This window comes from Morus notabilis, unplaced genomic scaffold (genome assembly GCF_000414095.1).
Source record: "Morus notabilis unplaced genomic scaffold, ASM41409v2 Scaffold724, whole genome shotgun sequence".
In the NCBI taxonomy this organism is placed as follows: domain Eukaryota; kingdom Viridiplantae; phylum Streptophyta; class Magnoliopsida; order Rosales; family Moraceae; genus Morus; species Morus notabilis.
The window spans coordinates 24,867-34,003 of record NW_010361272.1 but is presented as its reverse complement, the minus strand read 5'-3'; the positions used below and the strand labels follow the sequence as shown (position 1 = coordinate 34,003).

Below are 9,137 nucleotides of genomic sequence, written 5' to 3'. Positions count from 1 at the left end.
GAAAACAAATTTAATTATCTGTAGAATATTATAAGATTAAAACTATAAATGATCATATTTTACACGGCACATAGATGGGAGCAAAAAAAAAAAAAAGGCAAGAAAAGAACAAATTCGCACGCTGATCTTTTTTCCGCGTCCCTTGAATAATACACGTTGAACTGCAATTTGGTGATGACTGATAAGGATAATTATTAGACTTAATTTAAATAGTAATTATCTCTTATTTAAAAGTTTAACGCGTGTTTTTTGTATGAAAAAATACTGTAATGAATAACGAATTATAATTTAAATTATGATATAAATACACCAATTAAACGCACCCGAATTATTAGTTTGAGTTAGATTAGGAGATAAAACATATAGTTTAAATTATTTAATTTAGGTTAGTATTTATCTTATTATTTAAACTCATTCCTTATTTGCATGGGTCAAGGAGTTACAGTTATTATTTTTCGTGCATTTAAAAATTCAAAAGCAGTTACGTCACAATACCATTATGATACGCCTTGCGAGATCACACGTTTCTCAAGTCTTATCCATTTCTGACTAGAAAAAACGAGGCCGAAGTCTATGCCAGTTTTTTCTGAACAAGTTCTATACAGAAACTCCCTCGTGTTTCTAAAGTTTAAAATTCTAATTCAAACTTTTTTTCTCTGGGAAAGTTGCTTATAAACATTCACCCATATGTTGATTGTTCTACGTTCATATATAATTTTTTCTTAGAAATTTATGGTTTCCTCGGTCCTATAAAAATAATGTTTGCACTTTGCATACCTGGAAATGCAATTCTTCCTATAAAATTAGACAATTCTTGCACCTTTCTATATTTAGAAAGCATTTTAGGTGAAGTATATATTTTCGTTTCCTTTTTTTTTTTTGCTGGCTAAATAGGAAACTATTGCTTTCTTTCTTTCTTTTATTAACGTCTTTGTTTTCTTACCTAAAAACACCAACTTCCCTATAATAATTAATAAAAAAAGGCTCTCCATTTTCCCTGTACGGCTCTTAATTGTTATATAAGGAACAATTAATTAGAAAGTTAATAGACATTTTTTTTAGGTATTCAAATTGTTTTAAACGTATTTCTCAGCGATCTCAGAGAGAAACCAGAGAAAAAGGGATTAGGGTTCTCGTTCCTAAAGCGGGAGGCAAAGAAAGAGAGAGAATTAAGGTTGATTTTTTTAAGAGAGAGAAAGAGGGAGAGATGGGAGGGTGCTTTTCGGATATGAAGGGAGGGAAGCAGGGAATAGGTGGGGCCGAGCAGAGGCCCACAGCCATGGTCGCAAATTCAAGCTACGGTGAAGGTCCAAACGACGCCGTTGAGTTCTTCCACCGGACTCGCGGCCAACACCCGCTCTTTACCCAACTTGAGGTTATTATTATTATTTATATAGTATTATTATTAGTATAATTATTATTATGATTATTATTATTATTAATTGCCTGCATGTCTATGCGCATATGTTTTATGTTTTGCACGTCTTGTGCTTTTATGTGTATATAAGTGTGTAGTTTTAATAATTATTTTAATATTTATTTATAAATAATATTATTATTTTAATTATAAAATATTAATTTAACATTTAAAATAAATTATATAATTAATAAAAAAATTATAATTAATAAAACTGAATATTTATCACACTACCTCATTAAAATTTTATATTTAATAATGATCATTAATAAAAACATAACTATTAAAATCTTATCTATATATATTCATATGTTGTACTACTTTGCAGTTTATGAAAAGGGTCAATGTCCAAAATGTCAAAATCAAATCAACTATTTTGTCGTAACCCATTCCTTCATTAGAAATACTTTATTTTTTCTTTTTAACTATTTGAAAAATAATTTTTGTGACAGGGGACAAAAGAATATGCACAAATACCGTTCTAAACTGTCAAATTTTGATCACGCGATGCAAAATTGTCTTATTTTTTTTAATCTAACTTGATTCTAATTTAATCTGACAATTTAAACCATGTCTTCTACTACAGAATTCTTCCTATTTGTAATATGATTATTGCATTGCACCTTATTTTTGCCGTTTTTTATATATGGCTGCTTTGTTTCACTATTTAATCTTGAGATTATTACCGTTGTGTACCGGTCTCCGTTTATATTATCAAATTTGTATTAGATTTTATTAATTTTTTAAGTTTGATGTGATATTATCCATATTTAAATGTGCGTTTGGTTCAATGATTTGTGCCATGGTTTGAATCATAGTTCGTGGCTCACTACAGTGTTTAATTCTGAATCATAATTCTGAATTCATCAACCAAACATCCTAATGTTCAGTAACATGTATTGTAACAGAGTAAAAAAGCTCCATATAAGCCTAAGACCTCTTAGTCTAGTGGCACTAGAGTGTTTGAGTTCTATCTCGTCTTGTATCAAAAATAATAATAACAAAAGCTGCATATAATATTTCGCTCTGTTTTTTTTTCTTTTGTTTTTCTTGATTGCCATGTTATAGTAATGAATGCTAAATCATTTGCTGCAGTTATCTCTTTCAGCATCAAACTTACTTGATTGCGACATTACTTCAAAGGTATTTTAAAAAACTATACATGCATTATATAATGGCGTGGCTCGTATGATATTAAGCGTGGTTTAGGCTGACACATTTTTTCATGTTATATCAGAGTGATCCCATGGCTGTTGTGTTTGCCAAGAAAGTAGATGGTAAACTAGAGGAATTAGGGCGGACCGAAGTAATATTGAATAGCTTAAATCCTGCATGGATAAACAAAGTTGCGGTTTCATATCAGTTTGAAACAGTCAAGCGATTGATGTAAGCTTTTCCATAGTCCTTATAATTGTATAGAAAGATCTAGTTCATTTGTCCATGTAAAAGATTTTGTACAACTTCTTACTCATATTCTTTCTTGTTTCTTGTTTCTCTTTCTGTTTTTCATCTACCCCAGATTTCATGTATATGATGTTGATACAAAATATCACAATATACCTGTTAAGGTATTTTATTTTTCCCTTTTTAAGATTTTGTCTATTATTTGTATTTTTGTTTCTAAACCGAAGTTCTTTTGTTATTCTTGTCCAATTATGAATTCTTATATGTATATAAATCTCACTGTGTAAAATATTAATTTTTCAAGTTTAGAAGTTCCCAATATTGAAATGTAAAAGAAATTATATAGAGAGCATTTGATCTATAGTACAAAGAACTTTTAGCTATTTTGTTTTTGTTGTTCTCATTTCTTATTAAAAAAAAAATTTGTTTTTGTTGTCAAATTGGCAAGTTATAAAACAAATTTTCATGAGAATCCTGAAAATGAGCGGGAAGTTTTTGCTTTGATTTGGCTGATCATATGCAATAGTTGTCGCTTATTGGACTCTATACTCGAATCCTTTCAAGAACATAAATAGTTTTAGCATTTTATTTCGAATAATAAAACAATCTGGACGAGTTAGTTTATCTTTTGAACTTTTTCTTGTGACTTTCCTGTAGATGCTGAATTTGAAGGATCAAGATTTTCTTGGAGAAGCGACTTGTGTTCTTTCAGAGGTAACTTGGCTTGTCTTTTAGCAGGCCTAATACAATTTTGTAATGCACTAACATTGAGTTGGTGAAATATGAACGTATATAGTTGTTCAGTTATTTAACAAATTTTGGTGTTGATATAGCTACTTCAGCTATTTCATTTTGTAATTTTCAGTCATATTTTTATATTTAGAATTATATGTCAAGTTTTCTTTTAACTTTGTTCCAATGGCAGATTGTGACTGTACAAAGCCGGAGTTTAACGGTAAATCTTAGTAACAACAATGGGCGCCGGGGTGCAAGAAATCTAGGAACACTCACTATCCATGCTGAAGAGACAGTTGCTTCAAGGAGTCTTGTCGAGATAAAATTCCGTTGTTCTAACTTGGAAAACATGGATCTATTTTCTAAAAGCGTATGAATTTGAGACATAGCAGCTAGTTTTAAACCATTGTCTTCCATGCAGATACAAATTTCTGTTTAGTATCTTACCAAAAAGATTTCAATTTTTTTCTTCACCTTCTTTTTCTTGTTTCCTCCTTTCCTTTAGGATCCTTTCTTAAGGGTTTCAAGAATCGTGGAGACTGGAGGCTCCATTCCAATTTGCAAGACTGAAGTGGTTGATAATGACTTAAATCCCACTTGGAAACCGCTATGCCTGAGTATGCAACAGTTTGCAAGCAAGGCAAGCTTTAATAACCTTATGATTTGGAGTTAAATGTTAACAACTCCAAATAGATTATATTATTGATCGCATGCTTTGCATTATTTGTTCAAATGTATGCAACAAATGAGACCACAAATTGATACAGGCCAACCCGTTGATTATTGAGTGTTTTGATTTCAATAGCAGTGGAAATCACGTACTTATTGGGTAATTATTATGCTTATTGGTTCCTATATTTTTTTTCCCCTTACTGTTGATTATTGTTATTTATTATCCGGAGAAAGAAGAAAATAGCATGGAATGAATTTGAAGTTGACCTCTTCAGGAAACTCCAAAAATCAGTGGCAGAGTTAGAAAGGCTCCACAAAGAGAGAACTGGTGCAAATTTTTTGTTGCCATCATCTAAGAATGGTCATGAAAAGGTGTTTATTTCATACATCAACTAAATTTCAAGTTTTTTGGTTCATTTTGCTTCAGTTTTAATATCACTGTTTTTCAATAATGACAGGTACTTAAGGGTCAGCTGTTCGTGGACCAATTTCAAGAGAAGTTACAGTTCAGCTTTCTTGATTACATTTCTAGTGGATTTGAGCTTAACTTTATGGTTGCTGTTGATTTTACAGGTAAATAGTCCCAAATTTATCTAAAGATGATTAATCTGTGATGTTTTGCATAATTTTTTACTGAAGACTGGTTTATCCTTTTAATAATTTTTCCCAGCTTCAAACGGAAATCCTCAAGATCCAACATCTCTGCACCACATCAGTCCTTATGGCCGGTTGAATTCTTACCAGCAAGTATGGCTTTCTGGTTACTCGATACTCTACAAGCTCATTAACCCTTGTTAGATTTAGTTAGACTTCTTCCACTATCAGACATTGTCTTGAAATAAAGAGAGAGTATATTGATTGATAAAGATGTTTGATTATTGATGGATAAACTAATTGCAGGCAATTATGCAAGTTGGTGAGGTCATTCAGTTTTACGACTCTGATAGGCGCTTTCCCGCTTGGGGCTTTGGAGGAAGGAAACCGGATGGTACCATATCACACTGTTTTAACTTGAGTGCAAATGAAAGTGCCTTTGAGGTACATAAATGAATTGGCGTTAATTGTTGATTTTCTCTACACTTGCCCTCTTTGGTCTAAACTTACAATTCTAAATAGGTTGAAGGAGTTGAAGGCATCATGGATGCTTATGCCAGAGCTCTGCACAAGGTTTCTCTCGCTGGACCTACTTTGTTCGGTCAAGTTATTGATAGGGCTGCACAAATTGCCGGCGAGTCCCTCTCACACCACAGTAACAAGTACTACGTGTTGCTCATTATAACGGTGAAGACGAGGACATGATCTTGTTATATTGAATCTGTTGGTTATCGGGTAATTGCTAAATGCGGGCGTTGTTTTTCGTAGGATGGAGTCCTTACAAACTTTCAAGAAACAAAAGATGCTTTGGTGAAGGCATCGAATCTTCCGTTATCGGTTCTTATAGTTGGAGTTGGGGGTGCTGATTTCACAGAAATGGAGGTACTACTTTTCTTGCTTCGTATTTTCTTTGCTTTTGTATCAGTTGTTCTAAGGGACTTTGTGACACTTAAATTCGGGCAATTGGCAGATTCTTGATGCAGATAATGGATGTCGATTAGAGAGTTCGACGGGGCGCGTGGCTACACGAGACATCGTGCAGTTTGTTCCTATGAGAGATGTTCACAGTGAGTGAAAACTTATACCTGTTTGTTTACCAAATTAACGAGTGTCTTCAAGTTGGTAAAGTACAATTATGTGCTCCAACATGTAACTACATTTTTTCTTTATCCTCTTACTATTTGTTGTGCAAATTAGAAAAGCAGTAACGTGGGTTATGGTTCTTGATACATAGGTGGACAGATATCTGCTGTTCAAGCACTTCTGGAAGAGCTACCTGGTCAGTTTTTAACATATGTTCGCAGTAGAGATATCAAGCCTTCCAACTTAAGTGCCGCTCAAACATCGGTCTAACCAGTTCTTTTGTGAGCACGGCCATATACATCACCACACTTTTCTATAATGTGGGGCCTACTTCACTATGTAACAGTTTTCACGTACTAACACATGGGTGGTGATTGATCACTAATGTTGATAAATAACGATTTTCTTTCATGGATTTCCAAATAACGTAAAACCTCGAATACAGTGAATGCACCATTAACTGTACAAATCAGTTGATAGTTTTTTTTTTTTTTTGGTAGACAACAGTCGTTTAATGTCAAGGCAATTATGAGATTTTGCTTCTAATCCTAGTTTAGTACAAATATTACCCCAATGATGCTGTAGTTTTCATCATCGCTAATCGGTCATTCTCGAAAAACATCTTCGATCAAAATTATGAGAGGAACAGCTTGGGCGACTTCATAGCATATTACTCAAGTGACATGGTGTTTTTCCTCACTCTAGTACTGCCTCAGCATATACTTGCATTTGCATTCACTTCTTCAAAAGGGACTAAAGAAACAAATGGAAGTTTATTGGGCATGATTAGCTTGGTAAAGGATATCACATAGGTCACGGTTTAGTCGTCTTCTAAGCTTGGTTAATCCTTAATATACTGCTTCTCTTCAACTATATTTTGTGCATCAAAATTAAGAAAATAAGGCAAATCAAATGGAATAAACCCACCAAAGCAGATTATAAATAGATTGATTAGCAAAAAAAAAAAAAAAGAATTCCCTGTACATTACATTGTATAGTGATGACAAAAAAAACTAGGGAGCCCTAAAACTCTTGAGAAGCAGAATCTATATCGCCCTTTCCTTTGCCCACCTTCTTAGGCAAAAGAGTTTGGTGGATGTTGGGCAAAACTCCGCCACTGACAATGGTCACCGACCCCAAAAGCTTGCTCAACTCCTTGTCGTTTTTCACCGCAAGCTGGATGTGCCTCGGCACTATGCGATTCTTCTTGTTATCTCCCGCGGCGTTCCCTGCAAGCTCCAATACCTGGCCGATCGCAAATAACCATCAAAACCAATAACCAAAAATAACATAAACAAAAAAGCAATAATCCACTTGAATCAAAGAAACTGCCTAAGATCGAATGAACAATAATCCATTTCCAAAACGCAATTCTCCAACACAGAGTCGCAAATATAGGGAATGAAAAAAACAATCTTTAAAAGACTTTGAATCAAATCAAATGCAAGATTGTATAAACAATAATCGATTGCCAAACACATTTGCAGAATGGAAACGGGAAACCTAAACAGCCTCCACCGAACAAGATACTAAGGCTCGTTCATTTCACCGATTTGAGTTTAAAGTTTGAGTTTTGCAACAATAAAAAACTCTAAAAAATAATCACATCAAAATTTTTTTATTATAATAAAAAACTCTCATATACAGTTACATCTCAATTCTAATTAAAACATCAAATAAGCACCATGTGAAGTTGTGAAGGAAGCCAATTCTGGCCAGTTTAATAGGAAAAAAATAACATATTTATAATGTAATCTGTCCTTATTCATCAAAATCGAAATCAAATGACTAGTGCCATTTCTGTTTTGCATTAAACTATGCATTTGGTGAAATTGGACTTATTACCTTATAAGTATCTAGTTTTATATAACAAAATAAGACAGATTCTCGGCAATCCTAGAGAATCATCTAGTTAATGCAGAAGAAGAAACTAATCTTCCCACGGAGCTCATTGACCATACATATTCTAGTGGTATATTAAAAAAAAAAACAAACAAGGGGCCTTGCAAGAACTCTATAGAATATGAAAAGCAACAAAAGCTCTAATGACAATCTTCGAAAAAATAGTCAAATAATCAACAAAAACATCAGTAATAGCAAGACACTCAAAGTATAAGAATAGCGATTTTCAACAATCAAGCAAATTCTGAAAACACCAATCAATTATAAAAAAAATTCCACAATAAAACGAATACCATAAATTCATAAAATGAACTTCACATAAAAATTGCAAACACAAAACTTCATTGATCTATAAACACAAAATCTCAAATTACCGGTAAATTTGACAACAACCATAACCACACAAACATTCAGACAGAAACCCTAATTCCCAAACAGGCAAATCAACCGTGGTCTATGTGAGGATCACTTACCGGTAAATTGTTCGAATCTGAGGAGGAGATTAACGTCACTGTCGGCAAAACACCAAACGCGGATGACAGTTTTTTGTATTTGTCCGATGACCGTCTTGTTCCTTTCCGGCGACGGCGTGAAGTGGCCAACCTTTCATAGAATTGATGAAATTGGTACCGAATGTGAAGCTTCGGTCGTCTGTTCACGAGCAGACCTATACACGAAACATTTCTCATCACCTCAGACAAGTGAAGACCAACTCTGCAAGGCACGACTGTACACAGAAATGAGGGAAGATGAAGGAGAAAGAAGAGAGAGCAGAGACACATAAGAGAAGAGTCAAAACTGTGCAAAACCACATAAGAGAGGAGTCAAAATTGGGAGATTGAGGTCGCAGGAAATGAGGGAAGAGAGGAGAAAATTTTGAAGAAGCAGAAACTGGAGAAGGCGCAGAGATTCTCTGTCAAGACACAACCGAAGGCTGAGCTCTTTGCGCAAGAACGTGGAGTTCGATGGGGGTTGGTCACGAGGAATTACTCCTCCAGAGACAGAGAGCACACTGTTTTTACTGTGTAAAAATTTGAGTCGTGGGCTGAATCAAGGGGGCCTGATTTTGAATTAGGACCCAAAAAAAGATCTGTAATTCAAGTAGTGTTCTCAATCTAAAACGACACCACACAGCAATTTGAGCTCATGACTTCAATCTTTAGACCTCAATCTCCCAACCAATCGGGGCCTAGTTAAGTTACATTATTGCTAGCCTCTTCCATTTTCCAAATATCTGTTTGTATATATATTTTAAATTTTCCTATCTTTTTCCCTTGAATTGGTAGGTCATGGATACTCAGGACTACTCAAGAATCCTCCATCGAAACCA

The 9,137-nt window shown here is 34.1% G+C and overlaps 2 protein-coding genes across 2 annotated transcripts; one reads left to right on the top strand and one right to left on the bottom strand.

The window, feature by feature from the left end:
• The first annotated feature begins 974 nt into the window (after nucleotides 1-974).
• LOC21393508 (protein BONZAI 3) lies at nucleotides 975-6,468 on the top strand. Its single transcript, XM_024166215.1, has 16 exons — nucleotides 975-1,375; nucleotides 2,513-2,560; nucleotides 2,655-2,803; nucleotides 2,937-2,985; nucleotides 3,479-3,535; nucleotides 3,747-3,926; nucleotides 4,062-4,196; nucleotides 4,324-4,385; nucleotides 4,504-4,600; nucleotides 4,687-4,801; nucleotides 4,899-4,975; nucleotides 5,129-5,266; nucleotides 5,345-5,509; nucleotides 5,591-5,704; nucleotides 5,793-5,889; nucleotides 6,057-6,468. The coding sequence occupies exons 1-16, from the start codon at nucleotides 1,208-1,210 to the stop codon at nucleotides 6,173-6,175; spliced, it is 1,770 nt and encodes a 589-aa protein (XP_024021983.1). The 5' UTR covers nucleotides 975-1,207; the 3' UTR covers nucleotides 6,176-6,468.
• A 420-nt stretch (nucleotides 6,469-6,888) lies between these two features.
• On the bottom strand, nucleotides 6,889-7,606 carry LOC112091772 (histone H2AX-like). Its single transcript, XM_024166216.1, has 2 exons — nucleotides 7,590-7,606; nucleotides 6,889-7,150 (listed from the first exon to the last, which is right to left on the bottom strand). Exons 1-2 carry the CDS (start codon nucleotides 7,590-7,592, stop codon nucleotides 6,929-6,931), a joined length of 225 nt encoding a protein of 74 aa, XP_024021984.1. The 5' UTR covers nucleotides 7,593-7,606; the 3' UTR covers nucleotides 6,889-6,928.
• Nucleotides 7,607-9,137: the final 1,531 nt, after the last annotated feature.

Bases quoted from the DNA above. Each gene is read 5' to 3' on its own strand.
- LOC21393508 (XM_024166215.1), top strand. From the start codon at position 1,208: ATGGGAGGGTGCTTTTCGGATATGAAGGGAGGGAAGCAGGGAATAGGT. The intron at 1,376-2,512 runs GTTATTATTATT...CATTTGCTGCAG, and splicing joins CGCTCTTTACCCAACTTGAG to TTATCTCTTTCAGCATCAAA. The intron at 4,197-4,323 runs GCAAGCTTTAAT...AAATTGATACAG, and splicing joins TGCAACAGTTTGCAAGCAAG to GCCAACCCGTTGATTATTGA.